This window comes from Chiroxiphia lanceolata, chromosome 8 (genome assembly GCF_009829145.1).
Source record: "Chiroxiphia lanceolata isolate bChiLan1 chromosome 8, bChiLan1.pri, whole genome shotgun sequence".
Lineage (NCBI taxonomy): Eukaryota > Metazoa > Chordata > Aves > Passeriformes > Pipridae > Chiroxiphia > Chiroxiphia lanceolata.
Window position 1 is genome coordinate 4156820 of NC_045644.1, and position 16898 is coordinate 4173717.

The 16898-nt window shown below is 42.2% G+C and overlaps 1 protein-coding gene across 1 annotated transcript; it reads right to left on the minus strand.

The window, feature by feature from the left end:
- Window positions 1–10300: 10300 nt before the first annotated feature.
- Window positions 10301–15396, minus strand: TEX36 (testis expressed 36). The gene is made up of 4 exons (XM_032694340.1): window positions 15187–15396; window positions 14223–14354; window positions 11940–12020; window positions 10301–10651 (listed from the first exon to the last, which is right to left on the minus strand). The coding sequence occupies exons 1-4, from the start codon at window positions 15235–15237 to the stop codon at window positions 10394–10396; spliced, it is 522 nt and encodes a 173-aa protein (XP_032550231.1). The 5' UTR covers window positions 15238–15396; the 3' UTR covers window positions 10301–10393.
- Window positions 15397–16898: the final 1502 nt, after the last annotated feature.

Consider the following 16898-nt stretch of genomic DNA (forward strand, 5'->3'; position numbering starts at 1 on the left):
TTGAATACCTTCCACAAGCACTAAGGAAATGGCCACAGTTGTATTTTCCTCTACCACTCTTGCCAGAAACAGACTTTGGAGTTTGTTTCTCCTGATTTGGCTGATGGATTTTTCTCTTTCTCCTTTTTGAAAACAACTGAGTAAAAAAAGATTTAATGTAGAATTTGTGTTGATACACCAGGTCATAACGATTGTTAGCCTTAGACCTGCCAAAATGACAAGTTACAGCTAAAATAAACAAACAGCATAGGTGGAAGACTCAACACTACACCTCATGGATGCAGAGCAGTAACAGGGGACCAAGCAATCCCAGACACTGTAAGATTGTGATAGTCCAGTAAAATGCACTACAATTACCAAAATCTGGAAAGGAAGGTAAAGGCTAAATTCTGCCTCAGACTGTGTAAGCACAGGTTGAAACAAAATTAAACAGTTCTCACTCCTTTGGCTGGTTTGGAAAACTGAGCAGTGAGGGAGATGCTGAGGAATATCAGCTCCTCTTATCATCAACCCATTGCAGTGGCAGCCTTCCCTCTTTCCTTTGCCAAATGCTGTGGTGCAGGTATTTGCCAGGAAAATTAAAGCTCTATCTTATTTTTAAAAGAAAAGTTTCACCGAAGAATCAATTAAAAAAAGTAAAAGTACAAAGTCTCCCATAAACCACCCATGTAGCAAATGGAAATCAATGAGTAAGTGACTTCGAGGAGTTCACTGCACCCCTCACCTTATATATTTATCTATATCTATGCTATATACACATACATGACACTGTTGACTTGCTGGGGCTGTCTCCATAACTAAACAGCGCAGTTACACGCAGGATCCACCATTTCTCTTCAGGTGAGCACCTATTCCCACCTATAGGAAATTTATTTAATTATTTAGACACTCCGTGGTAGTGGAAACAAGCGCTGGGCAAATGTAAATAAACATTACTTGGCAAACTGACATATCCATTGCGAAACCTGCCCATGGCAAATGAATCAGCCTCAAAGACTCTCACAGTTTGAAACTGGGCTTCCTAATCTATGATCGCTGCCACATTTAGTTTATGATGATATAAAATAAACATCACACCTTTAAACTTCTCACAGGGCTGATGAATCAGCTCGGAGGGGATGACTCTCACGAGAGGATCATGCCTGTGGTTTGCAGAGTCCCACAGATACACAAGAGATGCAATTATGCAGGAATAGCCAATTCTGGAGCTCTGGCACGGCTTATTATTTGAGTAGCAAACAAGGAACTTTTTCAACTTAATTGCAGCCTGGCTTTTCTACCACTGATCTTTTTCATCCTTCTTTTCCTTTAACTATGGCCTTCATAGAATTTTGTTTTATTTTAATCCTTTGGTCGTTGATGTGCCCATTTCCTGGGCCCGTTTTGTACCTGTTATGGATATGCATGGCTTCAGAATGAGTTAAGTGTGGCTGCTGATAAGATTCAGCCCATCACAGCTCACTTGTTAGAAATCTGTGATTCAGATTAAAGGAATTTGCAGCATTAATTTCAGCCATGCAGTGATAGAGGTTCTTAACTGTAGTGGTGCAACACTCCTGAAAACCTAAGAAATGACTGAGAATCTGGGTGGAACGTTTACCTTTGGTTGCATTTTCAGATGATAATGTGCCTTGTATCATCCTGTAGGTATGTTTTATAAGGAACTTATAAGTACAGAGGGCAGCACTAAATATGTTTTAGGAATTATTTGTATGACCTGTGGGGTGTGAGAGGGGCTGAGCTCTGACCAGCGTTGGAGCTGCAGGTGCTGCTGATCCCCACCTCAGCCGCACACCAAGGACACGGACTCATCCCAACTGCACATCATTTCTGTCCCCCTGTAATGTAACCCTTGGATCACCCCAAACATAAGGAATAAATGATTTTCACTAATTAACAAACAGCCCTGGCACAGGGCCCAGGCCCTGGCTGTCCATGCTCTGGTACCGGCTGGAAAGTGCTCGGCACAGCCACTGCTTCGGCAGGACTGGGACTTTAAAGGTCAAGTAATTACCAGCTTTTCGGAAGCATAAACTGCCTTTAAAGTCAGCAGAGCAAACAAAAACGATTAGGAGATCCATCCAACATTTATCTTTTGACTTGTTATCTCTGATACACATATACTGTTTGCACTGCGATGCATAAAATATTAAAATTAAAAGGCTCAGGGACTTCTGAGATGAAAAAAAAAAAGAGTAAAACTATTTTAGATTCAGAAACATTGCATCAATATGTAGTGTATTTGCATACTGGAATCAGAGACTCCTGATTATGCATGTTTATTGATTTTGGCTTTGTTTTGATTAATGATAAAACTATGATCCATCTTGTAAGGTAGAGAGGCTTGAGGGAGCTCAGCACAATACAAATGCTTTGTGTTTTAAGAAATCCTATTTATGCAAATAAGGGGACATTCACATGCATTTTGCTCAAGCGTGGTTGTAACAAAGCACTCAAAACATTCTCTTTTATGCTCTGGATAATTTGGGGAGGCATGTTTAATACAAAAATGCTGCATAACAATTACTTTTTTCTTCATTATGAATGACTCCCATTATATCACCTTGGACAAAAGAACAAGCCTCAATTCCCACTGCACCTAATTTATTATCACTGCTGAAGATACTGTTGTGTGTCAGGGTGAACACAGTACTTCTAGAAATGGATTGCAAAAATCCTACTGGGGGAGTTCAAGGGGAATGGGGAGAAGTAAGGAGGAAAAAGCAAACCAGTGCTGCCTAGAAAAGTTTTGCATCTCTGTAACAGCAATGCTGGCATGTTTGCCTCCAGTTGTTCCACTCTGGAAAGTGGGAGAGAGGTTTTCATCAGACAGAGCAGCTCTAGATACTTATTATCAGAGTGCCAGGAAAACATGAGGACAGACTTCCAGCATCCTAAGGACATCAAGAGTCGTGACAAATTCTGTTGCTGTCTTAGTTACCAGCATTTAGACCACACACTGGGCTGAAAGGATTCTGAATTTCTCCAACCAGGCACCTGCACATCAAGAGAAATAAAATTATCAGATGGCCTGTGCTCTGACACATGAATTATCTCCCAGATCTCAGCAGGATCTTTGCCTGTATGACAGCTGCCATGTTGCCTTTGGATGCACTTTGGCAGCAAGATCAGAATCTAGAGTTTAAATAATTTGAGAGCAACTTGAGAACAAGTGAGGGAGCGGAGGTGAAGAAGATCTTCCTCCTTAAGTTACAATCCCCAAACATTTTTTTGGGATGTCCAAAGCTGTGTTCTAGAAGAAGGATATGGAAAAGAAACATCTGCTTCTGCAAGCAAGGGCTGACACATCTGCTAACAGACCATGTGACAATTTCTTTTTAAAGGACAGTAGGGTTTGCCTTTTGTGGCTGTTGGGGCTGGAGACAACAGGACCCCAACAGGACCCCAAGAGGACACTGCTCCTCCCATTGTCCTCCCACAACCTCAGAATATTTGCTTCCACAGCAGTTTAGAGTTGCCTCATGCTGCAGGAAATCTGGTTGGATTCATAGTCCAGGTGCTCCTGTGTATTCCAAGAGACACTCTGCCAGGCTCAGAGGGAAGAGGAGGGGTCAGCTGAACTGCAAGGAAGGGTCAGGCTGCCACAGCTATTCCTGCAGCTGAAGGCCTGGATTTGTCTTGGAAATTGCGCCTCTTAATGCTTTCACTGCTTAATAAGCCCTCTCCTACTTCAGGGACTTCGCTATATGAAATAGATGAAATGCTCTCTTGCTCTTTCAGCCCAAGCTGCCGGGAAATTTTCTCCACTTTCAGAAGAAATTCCACTGCCCACTGAAAGCCCATCCCAGGAAAGCAGCACTCCCGGGCTGCAGGGAGGCCTCTGCTTCCCAGCTCTGCAGCATTGTCCCTGTGGTAGCACTGAGGGGTCAGGAACAACAGAGCCAAACAGACACACTGAGGACATCACAATTCCTGAATCCAACACTGTCAATGAGGCACTCAGTGTAGGGGGGTCCCTCCCAATTCCTCTCCAAAACTGGATCATGTAAGCCATGAAATCACACACAATTTCTGCCTCCAACAAAACCAGTTCATTCATTTTTTCACTCACTTGAAAAGGCAAATACGGACTGAAATTTCAAATTTTGTAAGGAATTATTTAACCCAGAGGGTAAAGCTCTTTCATAGTTAAGCCTGAATTCAGCTGGAAGCATAAAGAAAACTGTAGCATAAATTAGCACATACTGAAAAGGTGATGCTTGAGAAACAAAAAGTTGATTTAAATCCAAGTAGTAAACCAAAGAACTAAACTTGTTAATTTGCTGGATACTGTCACTGATTAAATAAGTAACTGCAGTCAGATCATAGGATCTCAAAGACAAAATTAAATATGTGTGGATTGAAAAACCTGTGAACTTTGTAAGCATCAAAACCTAAGAGAGTGGCATATTTCCATTACTGCCTGAATCGAGTTGTTGCATTTCTCTGGCACAATTTGAGAGCTCACTGATACTTGTACAAATATGATAATTCAACTCACAGTTGTAGATCTTACATCAGTATAAATTACGTATCAAATCAAGCCATTCAACACATCTGCCCTCCTATGGTACCAAAATGTATTGCATGTCACAAAATATTTTGAAGACTAAATGTTAATTCCAGTCCAAATGATAGCACGTTTAATTTAGAATGAAAATGAACAGCCCACATGCACTGAAAACCTTCCCAGCAATGCTTAAAAAATGACAGTGTGGAGTTTAACACCAGTAACAAAAATAGAATTAGGCATTTTTGAAGGAAAATATTGTGCTTCTGTATCAACAATCTTCTCCCTCCAGTCCTCCTTTTTTTTCTTTTTTGAAGTCTTTAAACCTGGTGCTTAACTCTGTCCATGAAATATTACACAATATGTTGATCATGCTGGTTTTTAATTTCAACTCAACTGAAGAAGCATTGTTAAAAAGAATGACTACATCCCAGGGGAATCAGGAAATTAAACTTTATTTATTGGGGTTTGACTTTCCCATAAGTAGACAGAGCCATATCCCATCTGATTACCATGTGAGGGGAGGCATAGCTTGAAAAACAGCACTGCCCATGTGCCACTGGGTCACTGATTAATTAAGCAATAAGATGAGGAGGTCTGTCATTTAGGGTCATTAATGCTTGTCTAAAATGCCAATTGAAGTGTCAGGTTAGTATTACAGAGCCTGAGCCCACAGGATTTACATCTGAGAACAGGACTTGATCCTTGTGTTGGTCTGTTTGCATCATTGGCACTGCCATTTGTAGGCATTGTAATATACTGGTCAGCCTAAACACAATCTACATTTTTGAGGGTGGGAAGGTGGGAGAGGGAGAGCAGATCTTCATTTTAAATTCATTTTCATTTCAGAAATAGCATGGTTTGTATTACAAAAATTGTCTCTCTGTAGAGCATTGTAAAGTATCATAAAAAATATATATATACAGCAATTAGTTTCTTAAAATAATATACCAGCAGGCAACTAAGTTTCTGAAGAAGTTCCTAAGTGCTCCATAGCAAATCCACACCCAGGGAAAGGAGTGCTGGTGACAGCAGAAGTCCAGGAGTCAGGACTCCTACATCTTACAGTCATGGCTTTGCTGCCAACTGAGCCATCACCCTCAGTGCAGCAAGCCACAATTAATTCATCTGCCAAATGAGTACTACCACTTAAATACTTCACAGGGCTGCTGTAAAGAGTAATTCATTGCTATTAGGTAGTGCTTTATGATCATCATATCACTATTTCCAGGCATCCCACAGCAAGGAATTAAAAAAAAAAAAAAAAAAGGTATTCTCAAGATTCTTATGATTTTCTGAACTGGTTCTGGTAACCTGGAGAAACCACCACTCCCTCCCCCCTCTGCCAGAGCTGCTGCATTTTGTAAGCAATAGTTAAACACTGGTCCTGGGAGAAAGCCCAGGGTTTTTTTCCTGGTTCAGTGGGCTGGGCACTCACCTGGGAACAGGCATTCCTGAGTTCCAGTCCTTGCCGCAAGATATGTCCCAGCGGTTCCCTCTGAGCAGCACCTCTTGGCTTCTGTTTGACTGACACCTATGTCAAACCACATTTTTCTCTGCACACCACATTAGGAAATGATAATTTGAAATGTTTCACTTCCAGGTGAATATACCAAAGGATAACAAACATGATCCCACAAGAGAGCAAGCTGATAATATGCTTTCCATGAAAGCAGCTGCCTGCCCAAATCATAAAATGGGTGCTTTACTTGTTCACTCACACCCACTGTTGCTAAACATCCAAATTAAGGTCAGTTAGGATTGCTTCCCTGTTGAATAGACTTCTCTTCAATTAGATATTCCAGAAATTATGTTTTAGCATCTTGTTATTTTATTACTTTGTTGGAACAAGAAATTTGGGATGAGGCAGCTCTATATAGTCCTTTCCCACTGTCCTTGCCATCTAGTGCTCATTGGATAATGTAGCAACAGCAGGGGAGTGTTAAGGAATAATAATTAAAGAAAAAAAAAAGAGTTTGCAGACTGTGGTTTAAAGATAGAGATGCCCAATCCAAAGTTTCTACCTAGTTTCAGAAAGTTTATTTCTTGCCAACCAGCATGGCCAGGGTCCAACACAAACATTTCCATTAGATACAGGCCTGTACTTTTGGTTCAACATCAGCACCATCACAGTTACACCAATATTTTGTTCATCTAGGGAGAAGCTAAACCAGTATGAGAACATTTATAGAAGCTTAATATTATCCACACATGAACTATATCACAGTAAATAACTGAGCACCAACTTTGGGTTTAGACAGAGCTCCAACAGAATTGCCACTGTGTAACTGTGACAGCGGGAAAAGGGAAAGGGAAAGAAAAGGGCTCATGTCCAGTGCCACATTTGTATCATGTTCCTTCACTCTGACTAACCTCGAGAGGGCATTCTAAGGAACAACATTTCAGCCACATGGAGTGATTCCATCATGAACACTGTGATTAGATGACCAGCAGACAACTTGGAAGTCAAATTGCTGCATCCCCATTGAATTCCCAGCTCCACGAGCAGCAGCACTCCCCCTTCCCAATGTTCCCCAGAGGCCAGCCAGTTCCAGCTCTAAGGATCTCTTTAAGCTTTCTAAGACACCAAGTAAGCAAAAGACAAAATGTACATCTTGCCTCCTGTTGTACCAAACCCCATCTGCTATGGCACAACATCAACAGTTTGTCTATCAGGGTCAAAATGACTATGAACAACATTTCATAGGTCCCAGCATTCCATAATGACACAGCTACAAAGGCTGACATTGAGCTCACCAGGAAGCCCCACAGTCCAAGCCACAGCAGCTCTGAGGGACATCATGTCCTCAGATCTGGTTACCAGCAACCAGGGCTGAAAAAGGAAAAAAAACCCAACACACTTTAAACACGTGGAGATAACCATGAGATAAACAAGAGAGAACCATGCAGACACAAGCACAAGGCTGTAGCCCAGTGCAGCAGTCCCAGCAGCCTGAGAACCCAGGTGTTTGCAGACAGGGTGGGGAAACTTCAGTGACTAAGTCGCTGCTCTTCAGCTGGATTCATCGTGGAATTGCAGAATATCCTGAGTTGGAAGGGACCTACAGGGATCATCCAGTCCAGCTCCTGGCCCTGCACAGGACACCCCGACAATCCCACCCTGGCCCTCAGAGCATTGTCCAAATGCTCCTTGAGCTCTGGCAGCCTTGGGGCTGTGCCCACTGCCCTGGGGAGCCTGGTCAGTGCCCAACCACCCTCTGGGGGAGGAACCTTTTCCTGAGATCCAACCTAAACATCCCCTGACACAACTTCAGGACATGTTGTGGGGTTCAGCTGATGAGCAGCAACTCATTAAACCAAAGGAACTTGCAGCCCATGCCCTGCTTTAACTTTTTTAATCAATTTTGCAATCAATTTTGTTTAAGTTCTGTATAATTAATAAACTGAAAACACTTTTAAATTAACCCAGAGGAGAATTCTTACAAATGCTGTACAGACAGTCCCTAAGTTGATGAAGGCTCAGGAGAAAAAACAGAGGGCAATGATACTCATTGGAAAGGATTCTAGGATGAAGTCTGTTGTTTCTATAAGGAGGGTGGGGTTTTTTAAAAATAAAATAGTGACAAAAACATCCCTCTTTACCAACAGCACCCAGAGCACAACCCCTCCCTCTCCAGCACAGTATTTGGCCGGGTTAAACCACAATACACTCGTTCTGCTGAGCCTACCTACACCCATCTGATCCCAATTAACTCCCAGCCAGGAGCACTTTCCTCCACTTCTAGGAAACCTTCAGGGGAGTTGCCAAACCTCCTCCCCTCTCTTCCATCCCCCAAGAAGAAAAAAAAAAAAAAAAAAAAAAAAAATCCACTTTCAAAAATGTTTTAACTCAACAGGACCCTCTTCTCAGAGACATTATCATCCCAAGATTAAACAAATTGATGGTTTTTATCCAAAGCACACAAAGCTATGACTTTTGGAATTTATCTGGGGAATTTATCAAACCTTTCCAAATTCAGTGTATTGTGTCTCCTTTTATTTACCCAACAAACACTGCCAGGGCATGAGATGTGTGGGAATCACCTGTTTTGTTCAACTCAGCACAGTGTATTTCAGTTTATAGGGACTTCATGATCTGTTTCTCCTCTGGAATATTTATTATAATATAGTTGAAACAATGTATTAATTCACAGTTACTTTTTTTTGTTTGTTTTAAAAAAATCCATGTTTTAATCAAATGCGAAGAAAAAAGGAAGAGGGGAAAAAAAGAAATCTGGAATGTTTCTATTGGTGTCTTAAGGCATAACTAACCACAGCAATTTATTTCACCACATCCAGTTGTAATGCTAAACCACAGATAAACATTACTAATGGAGCAAGAATGTGCTGCTTACTTGTGATGGAGGTCCAAGATTGCCCTCTGGAGTTTGCCAAACAGCATGGGGCACTTCATTCACCATGTGATTGGCACACACTCCAGTTCTGAATCAGTTTGGAGATGAAATTGTTGGCTAAAGCTCTGGAAATTCTGACTCTAGAGCTGTCAGGCAGGCTGTCTTTACTCTGAGAAAAAAATAATTGGTTTTCACATGTTACTTGGCTTTTTATGTGGTTTTACATTGTTCATTAATGTTTTGGATTTTAATGTATTGTGCAGCACCCCAAGAACTATAGTAGGGGGAACTCATAAAAAAAATATGAGTTTATTATTTCAACATGTGATAATAAAATCATGTTTGGGGAAATACTCTACTCCCACCTATTTTGATGGCACACAAAAAGGCCATCAGCCATTGCATGCTGATAACAAAAGATATATCTGTGCCCTGAAAGGCAGAAATGTCATTTCTTAACTTAGCTCATGTTCAAGGTAGCTCTTACAGTGCAGGGAATTCTAAGGGTTGAGGGTTTATTTTACCATTTATCTTGTAAATCAAGGAAACTGGCCCATAAACTTGTGCTTAATTTTTTTTTTAGTCAACATTATTTTGCATAGCAACAACCTTATTTGTAGGATATTTTAAGACACGCAGTTTGGCTTATTATTTTATTGATATTAATGGAAATGATCCAGAAGAGGAAAACACATCATTTGGAGGTCTGACTCTACAGCCTGCCACATCCTAACGTCAGTGAATATTCCAGGAGCAGAGTGCTTGGGGGATTGGTTCTGAACTCACTTCCTTAGGGACACGTAACTATAAAATCCTGAGTTCTTTTCAGATCCAGTCACCTCAAACTCAAATCTTCATGCAGCCTTTCACTTCAGCTCGAGCTTTTTCCTCCCTTACTCCCAGGAATCAGGTTTTGTGTGTGCACTCACAGTGTGCAAACATTGTCCACAACACTCTCTTTTTCCACTTCTACAGTGCTGTGCTATAACCCAACATGACAGCTGCTTTGCACAGCAATTTAACGCGCAGCTTCTTTTTTATCTCCTTTCTCCAGTGGCTGGTGACCTGCCTTCACAGGCACTAAACCTTTCAGAAAGGTTTCTCTCTTACTGAACACACAGAGTTTTGGCTCCCTGTTGTGGTAAACCCTCGAGGATCCAATTCCATTATGCTCCTGTGTCAACAGAGGTGCTGTCAGATGCCTGAGGTACAGCCATGCCACTGATCTGGAACCTGAAGGAGCTTTTGTAGCAAGATGAGGATCAACCAGTATCAAATAACACAAGCACAATCCCCACCTCTGTTCTCCTAATAGAGAGGTATTTAGAAAAATATGTACAATCTTCATAATGCTCCTCTTCATGAAAATCTTTATAGCAATGTATGTCTTCAGAGTAACATGACTGATTCCAATGACCTCAACTCTACTGCCACATGAACTTTGACAAATTGTTTATTCCTTCACCATTGATTTGAGTAATGAACAGTTCAGATTTGGGAAGTCAGTGCTCCAGGGGTGTTTTCACACTTAAGATGACTTGTCTGGCTGCAGGTTTTTCGCATTCTCAAGAACAGGTTGCTCAATGCACCAGTTTGTGCCGTGGTGTTTTGGGAACCGCCTAAACCAGGGGCCCTCAGTGTTTTCATTGTTTTCATCTATCACAAAGGATGTCTGGTAAATGGTTAAGCCATCCTCACTGCTAGGGATGGACTCATGAGCCCACTCAAAGAAGTTAGTGGAGCCCCCTTGCTGTTTCTCTGGATCCAACTTCTTCAGGCCCATGCCCTGGGAAAAAAATGGAGAGAAAAATTCATGCAAACATATGACTTCCAGTCACAGCTTCACAGATGAATCTTGTAACAGTCACTACCCCACTGGGAAGTGAACGAAGCTGTTACCACAGTGATTTCAAGAACTCAGGGCTGATCTTTAGCAAGTTAAAAATAATATTGTCAGACTTGCCTGGATGAACGTTTCTGGTTGCATATATAATGGGAAATCTGCTGACCTTCCACCTCTTAGTGCTAATAAACCACTTTTACTTTGCATTTCTGTAGCATACCATGTACTCAAGGCTATTTATCTACACTCAGCTAAATTAATCTTCAGAGTAACCCAAAGAAATAGGTTAATAATTTTAAGTTCAGGCTGCAACGAAGAGACAGAGACAGACCATGAAATCTGAATCTTCAAAGCCATCCCTCGTGTGTCCAAATACAGAGAGACAGAGCCTGATTTCCACATTCCACAGCTTGAAGGAAATTTATTTGGAATTATGGTTGATCAGTATCTCTAAAACTACGAGACACTGCACAAAGTGCACAGAAATGGAGGTTACTCAGTGAAATATGAATTCCAAAAAGTCTGAGAGAGCCAAAAGTCAGACAAACTTTCTATATTACAAATCACTGCTTCCTCCTCTACTTATTATCCTGTGAACTGCACCATTTCTTTTGCTGCCTGGAAGGATACCAACAATCTAAGAAAAGTGGAAGAACATGAAACTGTTGTACATACAGAGAACCCCTAAACAATTTCAATCCTATTCAAAGCTTTGGTTTCTGCAGCATACATTTAAACAGGTGTGTTATAGAGATCTGCATTGGAAAAGATTACACTCTGCAGATGTGTTGTGGGTATCCTGTGGATTTTGGTTCAACTTCTGATAAAGATGAGTCTGAACCAAATGTTTGGGGCTGTGGGTTAGGAGTGCCTGAGACCCCTACAAAAATTCATTGCAAGGCCAATCACCTTTAGCAGACTAACAGGGCCTATAACTGGGTAGAAAACCAAAGCAGGAATACAAGAAAAGACCCAAATAATGTTTTTTTTGTTCCCTTTGAATTCTACCACTCTCAATGTGTGCTGCTGTACATCTGTGACAGTCCCAGAGAAGTCCCACCCCTACACTAATAAAAAATGTATTTTTCTTTTTTTTTTTTTTTTTTACATCTTTCTCTTCTCAGAAGTTTTAGCATCTATTACTTTTTTTGCAGGGGACAGAAAAGATACTGTGTTCAGTCTGGTAGACTAATAGATATGAGTTTGATTTGTCTCAGTGCTGGGTACTTACAAGATCAAAATACTCTGCTGCATTACATATACTGTGTTTGTTGTCATGAGAAGAAAATGGGAAATTCTTGTTCCCTGCTTTCTGAAAGAAAAGAAATTATAGCAAAAAAATATGAATTTTAATATACCCTGTTTGCAGTCTACCAGTCTTAGTCCTTACATTCTGAAATTACAGCTGTGTTCTAGCACAGAAGTCATATTCATATGTTAAATATTCAGCTGCACATGATTTTATAGGGGCAATGTGGCCTTTTTTTTTTTTTTTAATAATCAGGAGGATTTGCTTATGTTTATATACATGATTAATATAAAAGTGTGACTTTTCAAATAAGAAATGCTACACTCTGCAGGCAGCAAAATGCTGGATATGTCAGGATTGCCTTGTTTGATTTAGCAGCAGGCCTAAAGCTAATTAAAATAAACTACAAAAGGGACCTCAAAACTGAATTAGTCTGTGATTTATGAACTGAATGTCATTGATATTGCTTGTTGCAGGGGAAGTGGAGGAGGTATTAATTGCTTAACTAATTTATAATCTCATTCTTTAACATGATGTTCATCCAGTCTCTTCAGAAGAAAAAAAAGGCCAACTGCAAAAGATCTATTTTAAAAAGAACTGAACGTATTTAAATTTTTTAATGTTTGTTATATATCATTGCAATATTCCAGCTATGATATTCCCCTCCAAACAGAAGAACAAGTTTTAATGTAACACAATCTAAACGAGGTGTTTCAAGAGTAGGGGAATCTGAATCAGTTCTAAAAAGAAATGTAACCGGAGGTCTGATCCAGAAGAAAAGTCCCCAAGTAGAAAATCTTCCTGCATGGTCATATGTCAGGATATTTGGTCTACTAGGCAGATTTTCTAATATATGTGTTTAAAAATACTAAGTCAGTAAAATGTAAGACTTACTAAAATATCCTACTGCAATTACTTGTCAAGCTCAACATTTCAGGAATAGTGTTTATTACTAATGCCTGTGTGCTGCAGGAGAATTGAAAACCAGGATGGTAAATACTGAATATCATCTCTTGGAAGGATTCCCCATATTAACTAATGATTAAAAAAAAATCTATTTTATAATAATTATAGAACTATCATGAAGTAAGAAATAAGGCTTAAACAGTATTTCTGAGAAAATTCATTAACCTCACAGCCAGGGAGTTCCCTCATGCAAAGAGATCAGAGCCATCCAGCCAAACATGCAGTGAGCTTCCAACTTTTTAAATGTCACATAAACAAACTTCCTCAGCTTGTCCCTGTGACATCACATTTTAGCCTTTCGTGCCCCTTCGTGCTCTCACCACTGATCTCATTTTAATTCTTGATTTATGGCAGACAGGAGTTCCCCTAATTCTGTTTAACAGTGAAGGGCTGGTAAAGACAGGACATGAAACACCAGGTGAACAGTTACACCGGTGTTGATAAAAGGTCCCTCTAAGCTGGGTCTCCTTTTCAGACAGTGGCTAAGGCCAGATGTTCCACAGAAAGGCCAATGTAATACCAACACAGTGAACACTCAGGTTACAGTCTAATCTCTTTTTCACTAGCCCCAAGCTTCCCTTTTAAATATTCCTTCCAAGCCCATTTCTGCTCTTCATTATAGCAAAATCTGTGAAATGAACTCAATGTAATTGCTATGCTTATAGAAAATGAAAATAGAAAATGTTCTCTGCACAAAGTGGGTGGGTAAAGCAAAGCTCAGTGTGGTAATGGAATAAGGACATAAAAACGTGCTTTTGAAACTGCAACATTTGGAATTCTTGTGATTTTAAAATACTGTATTTTGTTTGAGCCTAAAATCGTCCCAGATCTCCTCATTTTTAAGCAAGCCTTAAAAACATTTTGAATGGGAAGCTTCTACCTTTTTAATGATCAAAAGAATAATCCTTTGCCTGAATATACAGAACTGCTGACATTCAATACAAAACAGACCTTCAGATTTCAATTAAATGTTCTTAAAGGGCTTTACACACAGCTTTTGGACCGAGATTGATCCTAATGTATTCTGTGTCTCAAGAATAGAAAGGAAAAGTGACTGATGCTTGCAATCAGCAATAATACAGCAGGCCTCAGAGTATCCAAAATTACAAGTGAGTAACAGGGAAATATGTTTCTCCCTCAGCCCAGGCAGCAATCACTTTATCCCCCGAGGCACAAAGTCTGCCAAGCCCGCTGTGACTGCTCTGCTAACGACCCCAAGAGCTGTTCTTACTCACAACTTAGCAAGTGACAACTTGCAAAAGAGCTCTGGAAATCGACTGTATTGCCACAGGAACTCACCGGGTCCCGAGCTTTGTATTCCAGAGGCAGTCTGTGATCAATGCCCTGAGCTGCTGTGGAGTCCAGGACATGTCTTAGTGCGGCGCTTGTTGTTGTCTCGAACTCATCCTGGCACTCTCCAACATGAGCAAACTAGAAAATAACGAATATTATGACCCATTAAAACAAACAAACAAACAACAACAACAAAAAAACCCTGCCAAAAATAAATCTGATCAGAAATGTGGCCGAAGTAGTGTTTTGCCATTTATTTTTTATTATTTGGATTGCAGCATCACCTAGTGGCCGCTGGAAAAATCGGGAGCCTCACATACACACAACACAACCCCTCCCATGGAGACAAGAATATTAGGAACTTTCAAGAGAAGAATATCCAGCAACTTTCTGAAGACTATTTATACAGCAATAACCACGCAGGAAATCCACTTAACAACCTTCTCTCCCCCCCTCCCCCCGCTGCTTTTGCTGCTGCACGGCCACAGGTTTGAAAGGACAAAACTTTTGGGAACAGCTCAAAACTTTTGGGAACAGCTCAAGCAAACGTCAAACAATGGGTTCACAGCCTGAGGAAGAGCTTGTGCCAGGTGGGTGTCACAGTGACCTGGGGTGCCAAGATATCCCAAGCCAGCGCTTCCAAAGGGGGGAGACAGTGTTCTCCTGAGGGTGAGAACCGAGGGAAACGTTGGCTGGAGTTTTCCACAAGTGAAAGAAAATCAGCTAGGGCTAAAAATGTCAATTAAGAGACCTCCCGCATTGATGAAAAACCGGAAAAGAAATCCAGCCGGAGTTTGCCCCAGCACACTTCCTCTGAATACCTAAAGCACTTTTTCCTCATAAACATCAGGAATGCGAAAACTAGTGTCCGGCTAAAAGATAAAGTCACCCTTAGCACGGTGGGGTTTTGAGAGCGTAAGGATAAAGAAGCCCCGTGGGGGACACGGGGGGGCTCCTGCCCAGCCCTCACCCAGTCGCCAGGGCGCCGCTCCCTGGGATTGGTCCACCTGTCCTGGGACATGGCTCCGAGCCGCCTCCACCCTGGATATCCCTCCCGGATCACCGCGGCTCCTGGTCCTGCTCACAGCGAGGGACACGGGTGGAACCTCCCACTTGTGACCTCAGACCCTCCCCGGTGTTCCAGTGAGAGCCAGGCAAGCAAAAGCAGCGCTGTTCTTGCTCATCGGCTGCAGGGAGGGGAAATTAAAGTTGGTAAAAGGATTGAATGTTGTCTTAAAATGCGAGAGAAGTGGAGTTCTGTTTAAAAACAAATCAGTTTTGCACAAGCACTTCCAGGACACTTTACAACCTGAATGGCAATACCTTAAGGGGTTTTCTTTGTTTTGTTTTTGAATCTGAGTGCTGTCTTGGAAACATCCTGACTATTTAACTGTCAGCACACTTGGCCAATGTAACACAAACTAAGACTTTGCCTCCTTGGTCTTGACAGACTGTGAAGAATATGACACTGATCCCTTCTGGCTTCAAACTGCCAGAGGACAGGGTTAGATGGGATATTGGGAAGGAATCCTTCCCTGTGAGGGTGGTGAGGCCCTGGCACAGGTTGCCCAGAGAAGCTGTGGCTGCCCCATCCCTGGAAGTGTCCAAGGCCAGGTTGGACGGGGCTTGGAGCAACCTGGGATAGTGGAAGGAGTCCCTGCCCATGGCAGGGGGTGGAATGAGATGAGCTTTAAGGTCTCTTCCAACCCAAACCATTCTAGGATTCTTTTTTTTTTTTTTTTACACACACACACACACACACACACATATATATGTATATATATACCAGTCCTTTCCCAGGATGGGGCTAGGACAGCCGGGAGCACTAGAGATATGCAGACGAAGCTGAGAGGCACCACACTGTCCTAGCACAGAATCCCAGAATCAATTCAGTTGGAAAAGACCTCGGAGATCATGGAGTTCAACCTATGCCCCACCACTACCTTGTCAACCAGACCAGAGCACTGACTGCTACGTCCAAGATTAAGTTCCTTTAGTCCTTAAACCACTTCCAGGGATGGTGACTCCACCACCTCCCTGAGCAGCCAGGGGAGGGTCAGGTTGGACATCTGGAGAATTTCTGCATGGAAAGGGTGTTCAGGCATTGGAAGGGGCTGCCCAGGGAGGTGGTGGAGTGCCCATCACTGGAGGTGTCCAAGGAAGGACTGGCCATGGCACTCAGTGCTTTGGGCTGGGGAACAAGGTGGGGATTGGGCATCAGTTGGACTCGATGACCTCGAATGTCGATGGCCTTCCAATGACGAATCATCCTTTCTGTGAAGAATTTTTTTCCCCATATGCAATCTAAACCTCCCCAGGCACAACTTGAGGCCATTTCCTCTTGACAGCGGCCTCAAGATGCGCCAGGCGAGGTCCAGGTTGGATATCAGGAGGAATTTCTTCACGGAAAGGGCTGTCAGGCGTTGGAAGGGGCTGCCCAGGGAGGTGGTGCAGTCACGATCACGGCGGTGTTCAAGGAACAACTGGACGTGTCACTCAGGTCTCTGCTCCGGCTGACAGGGTGGTGATCGGTCACAGGTTGGACTGGATGATCCCGGAGGTCTTTTCCACCCGAACTGGTTCCGTGACTGTGTAACCGCGCTGAGGCCGCCGCCCCTCACGGCGCCGCCCCTCACGGCGCCGCCCCAGAGCCCGCCTTCCCCGCGGCTTCTCGCGGAGTCT

What these genes read in the sequence shown, in the direction of transcription:
- TEX36 (XM_032694340.1), bottom strand. Translation starts at nt 15,237, where the DNA reads ATGTCCCAGGACAGGTGGACCAATCCCAGGGAGCGGCGCCCTGGCGAC. An exon ending in AATACAAAGCTCGGGACCCG is followed by an intron (nt 12,021 to 14,222) that starts GTGAGTTCCTGT and finishes CTTTTCTTTCAG; the next exon opens with AAAGCAGGGAACAAGAATTT. An exon ending in CAGCAGAGTATTTTGATCTT is followed by an intron (nt 10,652 to 11,939) that starts GTAAGTACCCAG and finishes TTTTTTTCCCAG; the next exon opens with GGCATGGGCCTGAAGAAGTT.